Source organism: Eulemur rufifrons, chromosome 29, assembly GCF_041146395.1.
Source record: "Eulemur rufifrons isolate Redbay chromosome 29, OSU_ERuf_1, whole genome shotgun sequence".
NCBI lineage: Eukaryota > Metazoa > Chordata > Mammalia > Primates > Lemuridae > Eulemur > Eulemur rufifrons.
The window spans coordinates 42127035-42150094 of record NC_091011.1 but is presented as its reverse complement, the minus strand read 5'-3'; the positions used below and the strand labels follow the sequence as shown (position 1 = coordinate 42150094).

Genomic DNA, 23060 nt, shown 5'->3' with positions numbered 1-23060 from the left:
ATTTGGAATGATCCGCTTTTTTTATTTTCCCTTCTCTCACTACCCTAGATAAAGGAAGCACTCTTCATTCTCTAGGCAACGGAATTATTCACATCTGAATCATACATTTTAATCAAACTCACTTGCCACTTTCTAGTCGGGAGGATATTCACCATAAATCTGGATTTGTGGGTCATTTTGATTAAATGAGACTATGTACGTAAAAACATCTGGTAAACAACAGTATATAGTACTGTTATACTATCTTCACATAACTTAGATTTAACACAATTGCCCAACTTTTTCTAAAGTTACCAGAAGATTCTGGAAGCAGCTTCTTCTTCTGCCCAAGAGGGGCCTGGTGTCATTTATAAATCCTATCTGTGATTTGCTTCTATCCAGAAAGAGTGACCCATAAATTAAGTGGTTACCTCTGGTCTTAGGGTTAAGTTTAATACTTGTTTTTAGATTGGTATATGGCTAGAGGGTGGGAACTACTACTCTACTCCATTGGGAGAGAGTGGAATTTAATCACTTACAAATCTGCAAGGAGAAAAAAATACACAAACAAACAGGTAAATCAACTATAGCTTCCAAGGGAAACTAAAAATATAAAATATTATCCCAAAACTCTTATCCTTAATTAGGTTTTAATGTTAAAATTCACAGCATCATGAAACACACAAGTTATTTTTTAATAAATTGTCTTTGGAAGTTCTAAAACATAAAATTTTCTTATGAAACCATCTTATCCTTCCCTACATTTTCTTCTAGACTTATACTCCATTGCAATTTGACTGTCAAATATATTCATGGATGTTTTCAGGACTGGCCTTCAGTGAACACCAAGTTTGGGACAGAATGTTCTGTACTGAAAGCAAAGGAAGAAAGCGTTAATTACCTGTTCCCCTTGACTCCCAATTCCAGGCATGCCAATTGGTCCTTGGGGCCCCACAGGTCCTAAATCCCCCTGTATAGAAAATAAGTCAGAAATATAATAATAAAATAAGTTTTTAAATAAAATAAAACCTTATTGTTTCATGTTTTGCTAACATGGAATTAGGCTAGATTAAAATCTATCTTTACATTATAAAAAAAGTCCAACATGTAAAATTATAAAACTCCATTTCATTCCTTTGAAGCAGTTGATAGTTTAAATTTGCCAAAATAGTAAATGACATTTTTGCTATTTAGTCTAAATTGGTGAGCATTTGCATCAGCTTGCTCACCAACTTGGACTTATCAATCATTTCTCACAACCAAAAATTCCTGAATAGTTATTATAATGACACAAACACTTCCTATTAGGATCATAACAGAAATATTTAAAAGTATAAAATTCATAGGGTACAAGAAAACTGGGATTTGAGAGAAACTGATGAAAACTATTTTAAAATTTTCTAAACAAATTTTTCCTCCAAAACGTATCTAAAATGCATTTTGAAAATTAAAGAATGATCTCAGATGAATGCAACAAAATTAAAGAGCCCCACCTTCTCCATCCATGAATTTGAGAAAATAAAGTGAGAGTTATCCATAAAAAGAACAATATCATTCATTCATTCTTTGAGTCTTCATACAAGTATTTGTTGAGTACCCAATATGTGCCAGGAACTGTTCCAAACACTGGAGAAACAACAGTGACCAAAACACCCCAAAATCGCTGTTCTCAATAGAGCTTACATTTTGCTAGGGGACACCAAAGATAATAAACAAGACGAATAGATAAAAATCAATCAGGGAAGGAGAGAGGCAGTGACAATTTTGGATAAGATGGCCAGGGATGGCCTCACTGATGAGAAGAATTAAGACAGGTAGACACCTGAAGGAAAAGCAAACAGCCAGTGCAAGGATGATTGCTGGCATGTTCCAGAACAGCAAGGAGACAGTGCAGGGCAGCCATGACCACAACAGTGAGTGGTAGACAATGGAAGCAGAGGACCATGGCAGCAGGGTCAAGCAACAGGGCCTTTGAGGCCATTGTAAGGACTTTTCTCTCAGGGAGATGAGAATCCACTTAGCCGAGAAGGCAAAGATCTTAGTTTTAAGGCTCAGTCAGAAGCTGTACTGAGAATAGACAGAAGGGAAATCTACGTGAGAGATGATGGGGGTGTGTAACAGCATGTTGGTAGCAGAGGGGGTGGGCAGTACTCAGACCCTCGTGTATTTTGAAGGTAGAACCGACAGGATTTGCTGGATTGAGAGGACTCTAAGATGTCTCCAAGGTCCTTGGAAGAATAGAGTTGTCACTTGCCAAGGAGAAGCCTGAGAGAGAAGCAAGGGTGGGGATGGAGGGGGTGATATCAGGAGCTCAGTTTTAGACACGAGTTTGAGATGCCTAGAATGGACATATAAGTGGAGATACCAAGTAGGTAGCAGAGATCTGGGCTGGTTGGGAGCCCTCAGTCAGGTATTTAAAGTCATGATTGAATGAATTTGCCAAGTAGATAGAAAAAAAGAGAAGGGCCAAGGACAGAGCCCTTTAAGTACCCCATTTAGAGGTCAGAGAGATGAAGAAGCCACAGCAGTGGAGACTGAGAAAGAGTAGCCAGGGAGACTAAGAGAAGAGAGTGTTTCAGGAAGCTGAGGGATTCTTCTGTCAAATGCTACTGGTAGGTCAAGTAAGTTGACAGCTGAGAGTGGACCATTGCATTGGGCAACATGCTTAAGACACTTAATGTAATGGCAATTGTATTTAGACTACGTTGGGGTTATAAAACTTGTTCTTAAGCAGTTGGATAGTAAATATTTTTGGCTTCATAGCCATAATAACATCTCTTGCATAATTGATCAATGCTGTTTTGGTAGTGCAAAAGTAGCTACAGACAATGTATAAATGAACAGGTGTGCCTGTGTTCCAATAACATCTTATTTACAAAAACAGGCGGCCAGGCTCATAGTTTGCCAATGTCTGGGCTGAATACATATTTTTATGAACAAAAACATATCATTAGATCAAACTTTATACAATATTAAAGTATATAGAACCCGCATTAAGATATGCCCTGGAATATGCTTTTCAGTGTTTCATTTGTATCAACCATTGGTCTAAATAAACATGGTGGAAGGAAAACATAATAGAGTCAAGTTCTGAATCAGAGATGAATTATTAGCCATTGTGCTAAATGCTTTTCATGCTTTATTTCATTTAATCCTCACAATGCTCTCTGAAGGGGGCATCCCTGTTTTCCAGATGAGCTTAAATAACTCACCCCAGGTCACACAAGTGTCAGAAGGCAAAGGTGAGACTCAAGTCCAGTCTGTGACTCCAGAACCCAACTCATAACCACTATTCTGCAAATATTCAATAAACACATAAGAGAGAGCCCCTTTTTTGCAGTGTTATTTACACCTTAAATATCTTTCTCATAACTACTTCTTTGTTTTGTATCAATTATATATATATTAGAGCCCTTAACATAGGGAAGTTTATCTTACCACTTGAATCTCAGACACCAAAGTCTCTGAATCTAATGTTATATGTAAAAGAATAACAAAATGAAGAAAGGAGGAAGGAAAAAGGGAAATGGTACTGATTTGGTAAGGGAACAGCAGACAAAAGCTGTGCTATGTGATAATGTCCTGATATTTTAAAGTGTTTTCTTTGCATGAGCTCCAGATGTAAAAATGTAAGCACCATGTCACAACACCACCTGAAAAAGTTAACTTACTGAACTCATAAAACAATGGTTCCATTGTACCCAGTTCTCACTGCTCCAAGGGAACAAAGAACATCTTACATATTTTTTGGAGTATTTTGGAGCTGCAGTTACAACCAGAGCTGAATGATGTAAACGAAGAATTGTATTACATCCAAAATTTATATAACTCACTATTTATCATTATCTTTGCTATTTAGACATAGACAGCCCGAAGAGATAACTACCAGTACATAAAGAGAGTAAGTCATTCAAGATTGAAGCCCAACACTTGAAATAATCATGAATATCAATTGTTATTCTAATATAATATATGATAATGATATGCTTCAAGGTTGACATATAAATGACTCCCAGCTGATGCGAGGTCTCCATTTGGGACATATTTCTTATATCCCCTCCCCCTCTGGCAGCTTCATTTCCACTGCTCTTTAAGGCCTTATTGGTCTCCAGTAGTTTCTATCACTAGCCTGATCCCATTTATAATCTGGTATAACTTGCAGCTATTTTAAAGACCATGAATAACTAATGAGAAAAAGAAAAGCAACCCCTGACAGCCAGGGGCTGACCTGACCCTGGCAGCAGGCTGTGGTGCTGAACATAGATAGTTTAACAGATCATCAACATCAGATAAGGCCACTTCATGACTGTGATGGACCAAGAAAAATGCAAGACCACTCCACAATCATGTCTGAGCACAGACAAAAACAACAAATACTGTCCAAACCCTCCAAATGGTCAAACATCCTTTGATATTGACAAAAATGAGTGACTGCTACTTCTTTACCAATTATGAATCAGCCAGGGGCAAATTTTACAGAACAAGTCATTTTATTTTTATTAGAACATTTTTGTTCCTCTTTTATATTTTTATTTTATTTCTAAAATGAACATATTTAAAATAACAGAGAAAAAAATAATTTTCAATGAAATAATCCTGCCAGATTGAACTACACAATTAGAATGTTAGTAGTAAGCCATGAGGGCTAAATCGATGGCTGCTGTGCTCATGATTTAGTTCTAACTTCCCCCACCTGACTGCATGAGGCTGGTTGGGGAGAGTTTATGGGGATCAAGTACGTTATCAGCTTTTTTTTTTTTTTTTTTTTTTTTTTTGAGACAGAGTCTCGCTTTGTTGCCCGGGCTAGAGTGAGTGCCGTGGCATCAGCCTAGCTCACAGCAACCTCAAACTCCTGGGCTGAAACGATCCTACTGCCTCAGCCTCCCGAGTAGCTGGGACTACAGGCATGCGCCACCATGCCCGGCTAATTTTTTCTATATATATTATAGTTGGCCAGATAATTTCTTTCTATTTTTAGTAGAGACGGGGTCTCGCTCTTGCTCAGGCTGGTCTCGAACTCCTGAGCTCAAACAATCCACCCGCCTCGGCCTCCCAGAGTGCTAGGATTACAAGCGTGAGCCACCGCGCCCGGCCCGTTATCAGCTTTTGACAATGGTGCACTGTGTTTCTGTTTGAAGTGGAATTTGTGAACAGTTGCACAGCTCAACAGTATTTTTTAATTCTGTCTGCTTAATAGCTTATCATGTCAAAGAAAACCAAGAGAACACTGAAGGAAAAAAACAGATTTTTTAATGAGGATTAGGAATTACAATATTATCTTCTTTCTGCTAAAGATAATTTGCTTGCTTTATGATACTGCAATATCAACATTAAAGTAATTCAATGTTCATCAGCATTATAACACTCATAAGAACCATAAATATTTTAAATTAGAGGGAGAATCACAAAGGTTGTATTGCAGAAATTAAAAGATGAAAAACAAAAGCAAAGACAACTCTTTCAAGCAGTAATAAGACTTGGAAATAATGCCACTGAAACAACTTATATGGTAGCTTATATACTTGGGAAAAGGGAAGCCATTTAGTGATGTAGAAATTGGGAAAGAATGCATCGTTGAAGTTGTAGGGTGCTTAGACTCCAATAACATTTCAAAATACAAATGACTGCCTTTCAGGGAGAACCCAACTTGATCGACAGCATGAATCAGCCTTCAGCTTAACAGAATAACTTCATGCAATACTTCAAAAGTAAAATATATATTACTCAATTGCTTTGGATAAATCAACCGATACTACTGACTCAGCACAGGTTTTATACTTCAGGTCATAACAGATTTTCTTTGCTATGAAGAGAGTTACTTGCTTTGTGCACTCTTATGAACAGAACATGAGGAATAGATATCTTCAACAACTTTCAAGATAAATGTCATCAAGTTGGACTGAATTTGGTAAATTTCATGAGTGTATGTACAGATGGAGTTCCCTCCATGACAGGAAAACATGAGGGGTTTATCGCATAGATTTAAAAAGTATTAACAGATCCAGATGTACTCATTTCTTTTCATTGTATCTTGCATCAGCAAAATCTCTATACTAAAGCTAACACTTTAAATGACACTTTGCAACAAGTTATGAGTATTGTTAACTATATTCATGCAAATGCAACATGGCATCATCAGTTGGTAACATGCTAAAGGTGAACAATGAGGTACTCAGTATGGATTTGCCATTATCATTCTGAAGTGCACTGACTATCACAGGGACAGGTGCTGGCCAAAATTATCTGCAAAAACAGATAGCTAAATTTTACGAAGAACGGAATCAGCAATGTGAATTATTGAAAGGAGATCTCTATAGGAATGCAGCATTTCTGTGTGATATGTCAAATTCAAATGACTTGAGTATTTCTTTGCAAGGTAAAACTAAGTCTATAAATGATATGTGGCAAAAAAAAAAAAAAAAAATCCAAGCCTTTTGAAAAAGCTATCTTTTTTCAAAATATTTCAGTAGGAGATTTCGATTGACCATTTTCCCCACTTAGCAAAGGTCACTAATGAGCACGATGATATATGCGAATCATTTGAAGAATATGCAGCTGTTATAGACCTATTAATTGAAGAATATAATGAAAGTTTCACTGACTTTGAGAATCATGAGATCACACTCAAATTAGCATTTCAGCCTCACCTAGTTGATATCATCAAGGCACCTAAAGAACTACAGATCGAATTGATTGAGCTCTCAGTAGATGACATTTTAAAGTTATTGTTTGATGCTAAGAAAGATCCGATTGAAACATGGAAAAATGCAGTAGAATACCCACGCCTTCGGCAACATGCTCAAAAAATGCTTTCTTGCTTTTCAACCACTTACTTCTGCAAATCGACATTGTCCTACCCAACCCAAATCAAGATGCCCTTAAGGTCACAGATGACTGATACGCATCTAGAGGATCAACTGAAACTGGGGACCTCCATGCTACAACCAAATTTTCAAATGCTTTCTAACAAAAAGCAGACACAACAAAGTCACTAAAAGGTAAGTTAACTTTAAAATTAACAAATAATTTTCATTTTTTGAAATTATTAAGTACATAGCAGTTAGATTTTTACAAAATAATATAAATTTTTAAATATATCTAATGGAAGTTTCTTGTATGCAGCCTTATTTGATTACAGCTAAATTAATGAAGGCTTCCAATATGAAAAGCTTCCCCACCCCGACTCTGCCTGACTCCATTTTTCCCAACTTCTAGATGAGATTCCTTAAAATATTCAAAATTATCCCCACTTCCTGATAGCATCCAAATCTAGAGCCAACCCTTGCTTTCTTGAACACTCCCCCAAATCATCCAACACAAGCCCAAATTCTATGAAATATCTTGTATTTCATCTTTTTCCTGAGTCACTATAGGTTCCCCATGGTATGTGGTCTCCCTCTGTGTAGTGAGTCAATGAACCTTTGTTCTACTATAGGTGGATTCCTTTTGGTCCTTGCTGGAGGGCATCAACACTAGTTTCCTTAAGTGAGTTCTCTTTTTTTAACCCCGTTTTAAGGTAATATTTTTGAATGAGAGCCTAAGAATGGATAAGCTCTTCTGGAATAGGGTAAAGTCAGTATATTTTTAACAACTATTTTCTTTACTAAGAAGAGGTGTCTTTTGATAATGTTTGGTTCAAAGCTGCTTTGCTGATTGTTGAAGCCACAGGATGTCAGGACCCAAATAAGTAAAATATTTCTATAAATGTAAATAATGGGATTTCTCAGATCATAGTTCATCCTACATAATAATATACCTTTCATATAATAGATTTATAGTCAACTAGATACCTGTGTGGCATAGTTGTCATGTATACAGTTCAAAAATGTACATATATAAAGAATAATGACAGAAATACTTTTATTGGAATTGTTTCTTTGTACACCCTGTATACAGTACCTTGTCCCCTTTGATTGACAGGCCTTGTAATCCTTGTGGGCCAATTGGTCCTTCAGAACCTTTTTCACCCTGAAAGTACATGGGAGGGATATCAGTGACTACCAAAAATCAGGACTTTAAAATTTATGTAATAATTATTATGAATTATACTTCAAACTGATTTTTTAAATCAAGCATACAAATTCTCCACTCACTGCAGATAGGTAATTCTGACTCTAAGATTTTCAACTTGTAAAAATAATGAGTCATAACATGTAAACAGGAAGGAGTCTGTTCAAGCAGAACATATATGCAGGATCACTGATGTTCGAAAAGAGCTCAATTTATAATCTAAACATAAATATTTGAAAATGAGATAGCTAATCGAGTACATAGTACGATCAGCCAGATCAAGCCTCCTTTTCCACATTGTTTAAACTGGATCCATCACATAAGGACAGTTTGTCTCTCATACTATTAGTATATGGACTAATACTTGCTAGAATTGGATTACTTACTAAATATTTTGTATACAAATGTGTAAAAATTCACTGAAAATTTAGGTTTAAAAGAATTCATGGTAAATCTTCTTGGATATACTTCCACAGTCACATGACCTATGTGACTAGATCTGGTCTTAACATCAATGAAGCCATAACACTTTACACATTTGCATGAAAAGTAAAGCATGTGATCCATCAGAAATGGCATTCATTTAATAAATTTATTAGAACCAAGAGTAAAACCAAAGAACATTTGCAAATTAGCCACAAGTAGCACATTTAGAAAACACCCATGGGTCTAACCAGTTGGGGAATGAAGTATTCTGACTAGTAGGTTCTTCTGACCATTAACACAGAGTATAATCACATATGCTTGATCTTAAAACACCACCAAACAGGATGTGTTCTTTCTTTGATGAGCTGGAGGTCAATGCAGTGCCCTTGGTTTATTATATACAAGAGTATATCATTGTATCATACTTTATATAATATATAAAGATATGTTGAACTGTCTCTAAGACATGCCCTGAAATATTCTTCTTAGTGGTTCATATATTCGTTTCTTTATTTAAAAAAAACAGATTATAAAGAGAAATAATTTGGGCTATTTGAATCTTCCACACTGTTTGGGCTACACATGAAAAAAAATTTATTATATGCCAAAAAAATTTTTTAAGAAACTATATATCATTACATAAAGCTTTCTGTGATAATAGTGTCAAATTGCTAACCTTTGTCTTCTGATAGTGATACTTTGGTTACTCAAGGGCATTAGTAATGTCCCTTTATCCAACATGTTATTTCCATTATTATGACAAATTAAAATTTGTTAGATAACAAGGGCCTTTTTTAAAATTCAACCCAGCAGTCACTCACAACTTAGTATGAATTTTTTGTTTTCATTGCTTTCGCTCTAGTTGAGATTTAGGCTTCTCATAGGTAATTGAACATTGAGCAAGGTGGAAGAGGCTAAGAATGAGATGCACTTTTACAGCATGAGGCCATGCTAAAAAGGTCATATCTTAGTGACCTGATGGAGTGACTGATGTGGAAAGTCTTAGACACTTAGAAAGCAGCATGTGGTTCTCTGAGAAGTATGTGTGTGCACACATGTGCATGTTTGGAGGAAAGAGTTGGGAAATTAATCAAGAAGGACTCCAAAATGTTAATCTTTATTTACTCTGAATTTTTGTTGATGCTGCCCAAAGTATTTGGGGAAAACATTTCCTGTGTAGCCTTTGACAAATGTGGCATAGGTTGTGGGTAAACTGCCTAGATACGGAGATAGTGAACTATGGCCCATTGGCCAAAGGCAGCCCACTGCCTGTTTTTGGTAAATACAGTTTTATTGGAACAGCCACACTCATTCATTTATACATTGTTTATGGCTGCTTTCAAGCTACAACAGCAGAGTTAAATAGTTGCAACAGATACCATATGGCTCACAAAGCCCAAAATATTTGCTGGCTGGCCCTTTACAGAAAATGTTTGCCAAACCTGGTGTAGAACTTGAGCTCCAAGAATTATATGTGGAAAGCAGTAAGAAACTTTAAATTCTCAATTTCCAGGTAAAAGGTAGGTCTTTCATAACATTTTGTTCCTTGTGGTAAAATTTCCTTTCTCATTATATTGATAGCAATACTATTACAGATTGGTTTCTTACCTGTGTTTTATAAAGCTGTGAGCAAAGCATTGCCATAACCACACTCGGTGACAACTTCTGGGCATAAAGATTGGTATTCATCACTGTGGTTTAATGGCTACAAACTACTTTAAGAAATTTTTCTAATTTCATATATAGTAATTACTTGAAGTGGGAATCTGTCACAACTACAAATTTCACTATACTTTTATATTAAGGGGAAGTTTACATATTCCTTCATTTAAATGGATAAAGATGGTCAGGAAAATACTTGACTTCTAACAATTGCCTAGTACATATTTTTTAAATTTGCAATTCATGACCGTGTAAGACAAAGCACTTTTTCCTAGTACAGAAGATATTGTTACCTTTGGTCCTGGAAATCCTTCCCCAGGTAAGCCCCTCTCTCCTGGTGCTCCCTCGGGCCCACGGGGACCCTGGTTAGGACAGAAGGAAATGAGAAGCAGGAAGAGACAAAGACAGACAGAATGGTAGGAGGACAGATGGAAAGGAGAAGAGAGGAAGCAAGAGAATGGTTATATTTCAGTTCACACGGATCAAAAAAATGGATGGTTGGATCTGTACTGAACATGTACAGACTTTTTTTTCTTATATTCCCTAAATAATACAATATAACAACAATTTCCATAGGATTTCCATTGTGTTAGGTATTATAAAGTAATCTAGAGATGATTTTAAGTATACAGAAGGATGTGCATAGCTATGGGCAAAAATGCCATTTTATTTAAGGGACTTGAGCATCTATGGATTTTGGTATCCACAGAGGTCCTGGAACCAGTTCCCCATGGATTCTGGGGGATGACTGTTGTTCTATTTAAATCTCACTGAAGTGAGAATCCTTCCAGTAAGCCCTATACTGATGAGAAGAATTGTAAAGCTGTGAAGAATAACATTCCATAGTATTAGATACCCATTCCATTTGACCGGCATAAGATGTTCTTTTCGAGTGTTCTCAAATTAAAGGAAAATGGAAATTAAGTGATGCTTCAGAATGAGGATTAAGGAATAAATTCTATGAGGAAAGACTAAAACTCTAGGACTGTGTGGGCTGGAGAAGGATGCAGAGTGATTTAATGATTTAATTATCAGGGGAGCCCTGAGAAGAAATCACCACACAGCTGTTGTAAAGTATGAAATGCTATTTACATGTGTTTTAATTTCTCTCTTGATAAATTTGGATTAAAATTTGAATTATTTCAGGAACCGGTTGAGCCCACTGGCAGTTTTATGTGAAAATTGGAATCTTGATAGGATCATTAAGAGGAAACATAGTTTTCAATATCAATGATTAAAATTAAAAAGTGCATATGACTATTTTTCAGAAAGGCACTGGGAAAGGAGAGGACTTCTCACATAAGTTTAGAAAAACAACACAGCCTCAGGCTTTGAAATGCACTGGCAGAAATGTACTAATTGAAAAATTAAAGACAATAATAGTGAGGTTTTCATTTAAACCAGAAATTGAAAAGGTGACAATTTTTCCCTCTTTTTCTTCTTGGCCAGAAGGCAAAAAAGCAGAACAGGGACTAACAATAAGAATCTTAGAAGAACAAACTGGAGCTTTTCCTCTAATGGATCTAAACAGATAATTAAGGTTCACTTGCCAGGGAAGTAAACCTACAATGGAACAAAGTCTACTGAGTCTCCCACAAGCCCCCAAGCCAGCACACTGCAGACACTCTGAATCATCTTTGGGCTTAATATGCAGTAATCCAGGGTGACTTAAGAGATGCTTTCTGCTCAAGCCTGTTAGCAGAACTACAGTGGAGCATTATACCCATCAGTGACTGATCATAGTTATAGATCCATCAGAAAAATAGCTAATGTGTTTAATTTTTTTGCCTTTCCCTAATTTTGCATATTTTAGGAGACCATCTTCTTTAGTATTTATGCATAACTGATTTAGTAAAGACTTTAATTAAAAGAAAAAGCTAACCTCTAATTCAACTTAAATTGCAGTGCTTATTGGAAACCTAGCTTTTAACATCCCAAGACCTTAATCAAAGCACTAATATCCATGACAGCTTACTTTAATGGCAAAGCAATTAGCCAGGGAAATAATAAATATGAGCATGAAAACTAGATTGCAAACTAAACCAAAAAGTGCCAAGCTAACATCACATACTATAACAGAGAAAATATTGACAAATTACTCTTCTTCCCTAGTGATATGACAAATGAAAAAACAGAATTTACCTTAAACATAAGGAAGTCTTTTTTTTATTCATTCAACAAATATTTACCAAATGGCTAGTAGGTGGAAGGCACTGTGCTAGGTTCTAGGAACAGCGGACAGAACTGCTCCCTGTCTCACAGAGTTTACAGTATTACATGATAGTTAAAAGCAGATTTTGGTGTCATTTGGACCGAGTTTCAAATCCCAGCTATGCTACATGTTAGCAGTTTGATATTAAACAGGTAATCCAGTCTCTCGAAAGCTCAGCATCCTCCTCAGAATGAGATCACAGTTATCTCCCTCAACCACGAGTGTCAATGTAAGGATTAAGTCAGAGAAATGTAAAGCTCTTCTTACCTATTAAACATCCAATAAATATCTACTATTATTATCAAAATTATTTTATTTGAGTCCTGCTGTTGCTCAGAATGTCCTTTTACGGAATTTTTTTTTTTCCAAATAAGGCAGTCTCATAGTGAATGGTTTAAATCAAACAATGTGGAGAGAGGCAAGCTGCACAGAATAAACACTTAATATTCCTTCCTCTGCATCTCCAGACTACACGAGCTAAGGTGAAAGTGAAAATAATGGAGGCTTTAAGGAGCCGTGTGCTTACAGCTGCCGAGAACAGAGTTAATGCTCATGGACAATCACTTAGGGGAATTTAAAAAACAGTGATCCAAAGTTTAATTACCCTAAATGGTCATAGTAACATTCTACACCATCAGTATAGTCTCAGTTTTTCCAATTAAACAGTCAGGATGGAAGATGATTATTAACCAGAGAAGAGAAATAGCAGATACTTGGGTTAAATGAGCTATAGTTTTAATTTATTAAGACAGTATAAAAGGATCACTTTTAAAAGACACACATGCTTCTATAAAAAAAAAAAAATCAGTGTCCTTTCAAAGGCCATGAGAACCAGTTGCAACTATGGCATATTTACTTGGCTTCTAATGAACACCTCTAATTAAAAAAATAGTGGAGGGTCCTAATTATCAGTTAACAGGGTCTGATTAGTGAAATGCTTTATTTAAGACATTGAAATAAAATATGATTATCCATTATATTTATTTTATTACTTTCCTTAATAATCTCAATAATGTTAATAATCAAGAAAAGTGGTTCCAATATACATGGCAAGCATTAAAGATAAATATGCTAAATAATAGCAAAAATTGTCCATTGTCTTCAAACAGTGCCATCTACTTTATTTTTCAACCTCAAAGCAATTATAGTTCTCCTTCAGGGGTTATTGCTCTGGATGACCTTACACAAAAAACAGATCACTCTAAGAGTCTTAACCAATTTATTTTTCATGAATCAGTTACATCTACCAGATCAGCACAAAGCTAGGGGTGATCACATAAAGATGATAGCTGACAGTTCAAAGTTACGTCTTGGAACTAGAATATTAATTCCATCTATCAGCAGATTTATATTAGTCCAGGAATGAAAGCAGTGTAGTACTCAACCCAAAACCGCTTGCAATGATTCAGGCAAAGAAACAAAAGTAGAGACTGTAAGCAGAACTTTTGTCACCCTAAATAATTCAAAAATTCACACTGTTGATTTTTTACAATGAATTTTGGTGCAACATTTTGATACATTATTTAGGATCTTTCCCACCTTTGTTATGATTTTACATTCCAACTAAATCCACTTAAATCACAAAACTTCACAGCACTACTACGTGGCTTGGAAAACAAGCAAACAAATAAGAATTTTATGTTCTGGAAATATTGTTAAAACTCTCTAGCTACAGTTAGAAAGACAAGTAATATTTTTTTCTTTAAAATCAATTTTTTTTGAGACATGGTCACGCTCTGTTACCTAGGCTAGTGTATAGTGGCATTATCATAGCTCACTGCAACCTCAAACTCCTGGGTTCAAGTGATCCTTCTGCTCAGCCTCCTGAGTGACTGGGACCACAGGTGCACACCAGCATGCCCAGTTAATTTTTGTATTTATTTATTTATTGGCGACAAGATCTTGCTATATTGCTCAAGCTGGTCTCGAACTCCTGGCCTCAATCAATTTTGTTCCCACCACTGCCCCAGCTTCCCAGAGTGCTAGGATTACAGGTGTGAGCCACTGTGCCCATCCTAAAATGACTTTTAAAGGCATAGCAGAGCCCAAAGAAAATAACAGAAATCACAAGGTTCAAAGAAAGAGAATTGAAAACTTGAATGGTAAGCATCTAAGCTGGTACTGTAGCTATTCTGTAGAGAAAAGTGTGTTTCTGTGGTGGGAATAAGTCTAGTAAATCTAGAGAGGAAAAGAGTTGTTACTCTTTGTTAAGAGTTGTTACTCTTTGTTTGTCTTTGTTAAGATGTTGGCTCGCCCAATGGAAAATGAGAAAATTAGAACTGAACTTCTGACATAAAGGTAGGAACTTCAAAGTTATACAGATGGTCCCTGACTTGTGACAGGATGGTTTGACTTACAATTTTTAGACTTTACAATGGATTTATCAGGATATAGCCCCATGGTAAGTCAAGGAGCTCCTTATGACTTACAATGGGGCTACATTTCTATTGAATTTGTATCACTTTCGCACCACTGTAAATTTAAAAAATCATAAATCAAACCATTGCAAGTCAGGGATCATCTTCTGTGTTGCCAGCATTAAATGTATTTTCAACTTATTATATTTTTTATTTATGATGGGTTTATCAGACCAAAAATGTTTAGTACTAATATACTTTCACTGAAAACAACTTCTAAAAGATGTATTTCTTAAAAAAAGAAAGAAAGAAGCCAAAAAGAATAGAGAAATTCGAGAAGCTATGGCGAGCCAAGAAATTGGTAAACATATGGGTAAAACTAAATAAATACTGACTGAAAAAATTAAAACAACAATAATAAATAATTTTAGTGGGATGAAAATAAGGTACAACTAAGTTAACAGAGAATAATACTATGAAAGTAGTAGAGATGATTGGAGTCAAGGCCTTCTATAGTCAGTGTATTTTTCAGGAGTGAGTGGAAATATTGATGACATTTTAGCCAAAGGGGTTATGTCCTTTTTAGCCTCTTAATAAAGTCTTTTACAGAGCAAACCTTTCCACTTTGATGAAGCCCAATTAATTTTTTTTCTTTTGGATTAAGTCTAAGAAATCATCAAGCCCTAGATCCCAAAGGTTTTCTCCTATGTTTTATTCCAAAAGTTTTATAGTTTTTACATTTTGCATTTGAATCTATGGTCCATTTTGAGTTAATTTTTGTATAAGGTGTGAAACTTAGGCTGAGGTTCATTTTTCGTGTATCCAATTGCCCCAGCATTATTTGTTGAAAAGACTATGCTTCCTCCATTGGATTCCTTTTGCACCTTTGTCAAAAATCAGTTGGCTACACTTGTGTGGATCTGTGTCTTGGATTCTGTTCCATTGATCATGTTTCTATAACCTGTCAACACCACACAGTCTTGATTACTGTAGCTATACAATAAGTCTTAAGCCCAGGTAGTGTGATTTCTCCAAGTTTATTATTCCTTCTCAAAATTGTTTTATCTATTCTAGATCCCATGCCTTTCCATATAATTTTATTTGTTTCTTTCTTTTAGAGACAGGGTCTTGCTCTGTTACCCAGGCTGGAGTGCAGGTCCCCAATCAGAGCTAAATATACACTTGAATTCCTGGGCTCAAGTAATCCTCCTGCCTCAGCCTCACGAGTAGCTGAGACTACAGGCGTGTGCCACCAGTCTATTTTTTTTTTTTTAGAGACAGGGTCTCACTATGTTGCTCAGGCTGATCTCAAACTCCTGGACTCAAGCAATCCTCCCACCTTGGCTTCCCAAAGTGCTGGGATTATAGGCATGAGCCACTGCACCCAGCTCATGTAAATTTAAAAATAATCCTGTCCTTATCTATAAAATAAATCTTGCTGGAATATTGTAAAGACCTGTATTAAAACTTTATATGAGTTTAGGGAGAATTGACATCTTTCTAATGTTGAGCCTTCCAATCCACGAACATGTCTCTCAGTGTATTAAATATTCTTTGATTTTTTTCATCAGTATTTTGTAGTTTTACATAAGTCCTATACATTTCTTATTAGATTTATATCCAAGTATTTTTCTTTTTTTAGCAATTATAAATGGTATTATGCTTTTTAGTTTCTATGTGCTCATTGCTAGTATATAGAAATAAAAATGGTTTTGTAATGTTTATCTTATATCCTGTGACCTTGCTAATTTACTTGTTAATTCTAGGAGGGTTTTTTATGGATCTCTGGGGACTTTCTATGAAGACCATCATGTCATCTGCAAATAGGGACAGTTTTATTTCTTCCTTTTTATCGTAATGCCTTGTATTTCCTTTTCTTGCCTTATTGTGCTGACTAGGACTTCCAGTACTATTGATACATTGAATAAGATTAGTTAGAGCAGACATTCTTGTCTTGTTCCTGATATTAGAGGGAAGCACTCAATTTTTCACCATTAAGTATAATGTTAGCTATATATTTTTTGTAGAAGTTGAGAAAGTTCCCCTCTATTTCCAGGTTTCTAAGAGTTTTAATCAGGGTTTTATTAGCTTGATGAGAGTTTTGAGTTTTGCCAAATGCTCTCCTGTATCTTTTGATATGATCATGTAATCTTTCTTCTTTAGCCTATTAATATGTTATATTCCAATGATTGATTTTTTTTTTTTTTTTTTTTTGAGACAGAGTCTCGCTCTGTTGCCCGAGCTGGAGTGTCATGGCATCAGCCTAGCTCACAGCAACCTCAAACTCCTGGGCTCAAGCAATCCTCCTGCCTCAGCCTCCCGAGTAGCTGGGACTACAGGCATGCACCACCATGCTCGGCTAATTTTTTCATATATTTTTAGTTGTCCAGCTAATTTCTTTCTATTTTTAGTAGAGACAGGGTCTCGCTCTTGCTCAGGCTGGTCTCGAACTCCTGACCTCGAGCGATCCTCCTCGGCCTCCCAGAGTGCTAGGATTACAGGAGTAAGCCACCACGCCTGGCCAATGATTGATTTTTAATTGTTAAACCAGCCTTGCATCCATGAAATAAACCCTACTTGATCATGCTGTGTAATTATTGTTATATATAACTAAATTCTATTTGTCAATGTATTTTTAAGGATTTTTGTGTCTATATTCATAAGGGATATTTGTCTGTATTTTTATTTTTATGTATTGTTACTGCTCTGCTTTGGTATCAGGGGAAAACTGGCCTCATAAAATAAGCAGGTAAATGTTACTTCCTCTTCTATTTTCTGAAAGAGATTATGGAGACTTTACTGTATCCATAATGTTTTGTAAGTTTTAAAGAAAATCTAAAGCAAGTGTAGCAAATTTAGCAGGTAGATTTGTCTACCTGGTGAAAGTTTCTTCAATCATTCTCTGTATTTTTCAGTATGTTTAAAGTACTTCATTATTTAAATATAAAAACATTTTAAGAACTTTAATAAATAAGTGAAACTCATTCTTAAGTTCATTATTGAGTTTGGAAGGTTTAAATAATAGCAAAACACAAAGTTCTTTGAATAAAACACCCATCAGTTTTTCTTAATATTAAAGATTAAAAAAGTTGTGACTTATTTCCCTGACATTTTTAGAACTTTGGTTCAATGTTTCCAGCTCTGAAAATCATAGTCCTAGAGAGAACTCAATCTTTTAATTTTACAGAAGTTAAAATTTGAGATTATGCTGAATATCTGCAAGTTCTTTGAATTTTTTATAGAGAAGTGAAGTCTTTTCCTACTGCACTCAAATCTAAGATGATTCTATACTTATTTTAGCCAACTGTATTACAGAAATGTTGCTGTGTAATTACTGAGGCTGAGCCTTACATGACGAATGGTTTCTGCCTGTTGGAACACTCCTGCTTGGATTCAAGCTGCCAAGTTGTGAGGAAGCCCAAGCAACCACACACGAAAGGGAGAACTGAGGTATCTGGGCAACAACCCCAGATAAACTCCCAGACAACAGCCAGCACCAAACTGCCAGCCATGTGAGTAAGGCCATTTTTAACATTCCAGACATTCTAGCAGTCCATCTAACTTCACGTTATGCAAAACTCCCCAGTCAACCCATGGAATCACGAGAAATAACAAATTGTTGTTTTAACGTGCTAAGTGTTGACGTAGTTTGTTATGGAGTAATATATAACCAAAATAGAGACTCAGAGAAGTTAGTGGTTTACTTTATTCCCCCATAATTCTAAGTCTTTTGCAGTGGTTTACTTTTAAGGATACCATCTAGTGAGTGAAAACTGAGTCTCTAGATCACTGGTCTCTAGATAATTAACCTAGTATATTTTTCCTCCAGATAATGCTGTGTTTTGTGAATTAGTGAAAAACCTAAGCTCCAAACCACATGCTGCCACTTCACTCACAGGACAGTAAGGAAGCACACGTTTCTGTTAGTACATGTGAGGAACTGTGAAACGTAAAGCCAAATTGGGAAACCAACTATCCACAGGTGGTTGTTTTTGCTTGTACCTCAGTGAGTCAGCTACTGTTTTTCCTAATGACAAAATGATTATTTGAAAAGCTAAGAAGCTTCTTATACCAGAATAATCATGTTTTATTCACTTCCTCTCCAGATGTCTTTTGACAGAAACTTTTTTCACTTCCAACAATAGCAAACTTCAAAGCTAGATAAGGCAGAAGTTGTGAATAACACAGGTATTATCTGTCTATCACTATCAATCCCAGCTTTAGAGCACACTCATGGATCAGATAATGAGCAAGGTCCTTATTCTCAGTGATTTTCTCATGGTTACAGGAAAGTCAACTACAAAGTATAAACATTAGGCCTGAATCCAGATCCTAAGAAATTTTGACACATGAGAGCTCTTTTCTTTTTGTACAAGCTGATTAATCTTATAAGAGATGACAGCGAGAGGGAGCCAGTTGTAAACCTCATATATATAATACATGTATACATATGTATATATATAAATATATGTCATCCTATTTCAAGTGTTGTGAAAAATAACACTTGGATTTGGTCCTTGCATGTTTATTGTCATCTATTGTTCATAAAGATATAAGGTAGATTAATTTGATCATATATTTTAACCAGAAACAACAAATAAAAACTATATTCATCCTTTTTATTCCATCTAGAATTTTTGCTACTTACCGGCTGTCCAGGCTCACCAACTCCAATTGGTCCCGGAGCGCCTAGTCTTCCTTCTTGGCCTCTTTCTCCCTAAGAGAAAGAAATAATAGAATGAAAGTTTCAGTTTTCAAATAATGAATAAACATATCACAAAATACTCTGGAGATTTCAAAAGGATAAATAGCATAATAGTCAAACTTTTCATATTCATAAAGATTTTAAAAATTCTGGAGGAGGAGAATTGACTTGAATTTAGATGAATTTAGGTTAGCAAATTATTCTAAAATGTTCACCATCTCTTCTTGTCTAAATGCAATACAGCACTCTCAGCTTTTACATATTATTGTATAGGAATTGGCAAGACAGACTGTGTGGCAATTCATTTTGCAAACTGAGATGACCAAGCCAACAGTGCATGCACCACGCCCTGCCCCCTTGCCACCGTCCTGGAATGTCTCCCCCTCTGTGTCCACGCTCTGTCCCATTTCACCTCCTCTAAGCTCTGTTTCATACTTGATCTCCTTCAGAACCCTTCTGCAATAACTCTGCCCATATAAACTCCACGTTCCCTGTAGTCTCCATGTGCTTATTTTTGAAATGCTACACATGGTGACACTTGATTACATTTAAAGTACACTGTTTTGTATTGCTCTCTGTTTTAGTCCTGCATCAAAGTCTGATTGTCTTAACCACATAGAAAAGCCATTCAAGATAAGCACTTACGCTCTGTTATATCCTGCATGATGCAGAGCACTTCAGGATGGCTGTTCTGTCTCTTCTAGTTCTCTAAAAACCTCTGTCAATATTTACTTTTTCAGCGCCATGATCCTTCTGGTTTCTGCCCCTTTGTGTTTATTTAACGTGAGTGGCAATAGTTGATATGTTAAAGTATTTCACTTCCAAATAACATATTTGCATGTGAATGTTTAAAGTCCATGAAAATTTAACAGAATTACATGTACACTGGTGAGAGGGTGGGTATTTGTAGACAAGCAAATCTTTCATTGCAACCAAATCAAAAAATTCATTGATTATTCTTGTGCTAACTCCCACTGAAGAGGGCATTGCAGTATCCAAGCACGCAATATAAGTAGCTTCTGCGGGAAGCCTCCTTGTATCTATGAGGGTTAGACTGAAGAGAATTCAAATCACAGCTACCCCATCCCCTACAATAAATTCAGTAGTTACCAATGGGCAAAGAGATGAGTATCTTTACCTTAATGCCTTGCTGTCCAATCCCAGGAGCTCCTGGAGGACCATAAGGACCAGGAGGACCTGGCTCACCCTAGAGGAAGAAACAGCAACGTTAGGTCAACTCCATAGTGCTTACTGAGCAGCTCTTAGATGTATAATGTTGCTTTGAGAGCAAGAACAAAACAAAAGCAGTCCCTGCCCTCAATTGTTTACAATCCATTTGCAAAGACAACACAGACCCAGGGCAAATTATTTACTAGGCACAGTTATGAGAAAATCTAGGCCCACAATACTTTTAAGAGCACACAAAAATGTTTCAATTTTAATTTTTTAATCAGATTTTTAAAATAAACATAATAATAATGATGCTATAACAATGAATCCAGCCTGGACTATATTTGCCTTTATGTCAACTCAGTCATAAAATTTAGTTTTTAATATTTTTTTATGGAAGAAGGGGCCCACACAGGCAAAAGTTTTCAGGATCCATAAAAGTCATAGTGCAGCCCTCACTCATTCATTCACAAATCTTTATTAAGTGCTCTGGCAGACACATTTTGCTTCCCACCCAGGGGCTATCCTCTCCCTGCCTTGCTTCCCTGCCGACAGAACTCTGCTCTGGTCAGGTGAGTGGCAGCTGCTCTTTGCTCTCAGAGATGTGGGATGAATGACAATTGGTCTAACGCAAGGTTAGAGCCTCCTTTCCCTTTGTCACTGATTGGTCTGGGTTGGTCATGTGGCTCAATTCTGACCAATGAAATGTGAGAGACCTTACTGGATACAAAGAAGAAACTTTTTGACTCTGCCTCGTCTTTCCTACACGCAGATGTGATAATTATGTTATGACTACGAGTCAGCAATTGCTAGGATGAAAGCCAGCAGTTGAAGAGGACAACACAGAAAAAAATTGAAAAGAGCCTGGCTCCTGGATAACCTCACTGAGCTACTCATCCAGTCCTGGACTATGTATCTACCTTCAAACATTTTGTTTACTCGATAGCAAGAGTTCTTATGATTTAAACCACTATTAGTCAAGATTTCCATTGCTAGAGGCCAGAACATTTTCAATTTAATACAGCGTACTGTATGGCAGGCCCACAACAGAATTAAGGCTTTTTAGAACTGGATGAGACCCTTGCACTCAAGCCTGTACATTTCACAGGTGAGGAACCTGAGTCCCAGAGAGGTTACCTGGCCTGCCCAAACTCACATCTCGTTATCATTCACAGAGATGCAGCCCTGCAGTTCTCTCAGGAATCTGGTCCTGTGGCATGTTGCTAGGGGGAAGGAGAGTGCCTATTGATTCTAGGTGATTTTTCTATAATGCTAAATTTTCTGTTCATCAAAATAAGGTATCTTCATTATAGAAAGGTTTTCATATATTAAAAACCATGCATACAAAGAAAATTTTAAATTATCCCTCCAAGACTACTATTAATTTTTGGTGTGTTTCCTTCCAGTGTTTTTATAGTCACACATTTATCTTTAATTTATGCTAAGGAAGACGACTGAATACTCATGTTTGAGTTCATGAATACTTGCTATTTAAAACTTCATTCAACTTAAAGATTTCCCTCTTCATGCTTGCACTAACCAACGGTAAAATGAAACAGTAAATTGAGACAAGCCTTCTCTCAGATTAAAGGAAATGGAAGAATTGTCACTCATGTTAAAAGTCTCAAGTTGCTCCAGAGGCTTGTGATTTTGAAGGGGACATGTAGAAGCCAGAGCAATGTTCTGTTGATACGGTAGAGGCATTGCTTTAAGAAAGTCTGTTGACTTTGACCAATTGCAATGGGGAAAGAGAAGAAGGGTCAGAGTCAAACCAGCTCCCCAAAAGATATGCCCAGGCTCAAGATGAATTAAAACAAAGGAAACCTGTTTCAAAATCAGTTGTCAGAGTTTGTGAGTGTTTGGCATTTAAGTGGATTGAATTCAAAAGTACCTACTGTTTATCCTGTTGAATGCAAGTCATTCTGGCACACAAATCAACTTGAAATTTTTTCTTTCAAAATTCTACGGTTGTACTTATTTTTCTATATAGATTAAATTTTCTAGAGCAGCCAAGTGACTGCCAATTCTTATTTTACCTGTTCTTGGTTGTGGAATTTCTCTCTCTTTATAACATTAGACATAAAAGTTCTCACTAACTTTGACGTTGTTTTCTTTTTTTTTCTTTTTTTTTTTAGACAGAGTCTCACTCTGTTGCCCAGGCTAGAGTGAGTGCCGTGGCGTCAGCCTAGCTCACAGCAACCTCAAACTCCTGAGCTCAAGCGATCCTCCTGTCTCAGCCTCCCGAGTAGCTGGGACTACAGGCATGCGCCACCATGCCCAGCTAATTTTTTCTATATATATTTTTAGCTGTCCATATAATTTCTTTCTATTTTTGGTAGAGGTGGGGTCTCGCTCTTGCTCAGGCTGGTCTCGAACTCCTGAGCTCAAACGATCCGCCCACCTTGGCCTCCCAGAGTGCTAGGATTACAGGCGTGAGCCACCGCGCCCGGCCGACGTTGTTTTCTTAATCTTAAAGCTTAATCAAGTGCTAGAGAATATTTACCTTCCTAGAGATTCCAAATTTATACTTCAAAAAGCC

General features: G+C 36.4%; 1 protein-coding gene across 1 annotated transcript in view; it reads right to left on the bottom strand.

Moving 5' to 3' along the window:
* The window catches only part of COL28A1 (collagen type XXVIII alpha 1 chain), a 158693-nt gene that overhangs the window by 91642 nt on the left and 43991 nt on the right, over positions 1–23060 (bottom strand). The window contains exons 12-16 of the mRNA XM_069462091.1: positions 20490–20558; positions 19295–19363; positions 10371–10439; positions 7879–7947; positions 881–949 (exon numbers count right to left, since the gene is read on the bottom strand). Of these exons, the coding sequence (XP_069318192.1) occupies positions 881–949; positions 7879–7947; positions 10371–10439; positions 19295–19363; positions 20490–20558 (345 nt within the window). The remainder of the gene's footprint in view (positions 1–880; positions 950–7878; positions 7948–10370; positions 10440–19294; positions 19364–20489; positions 20559–23060) is intronic.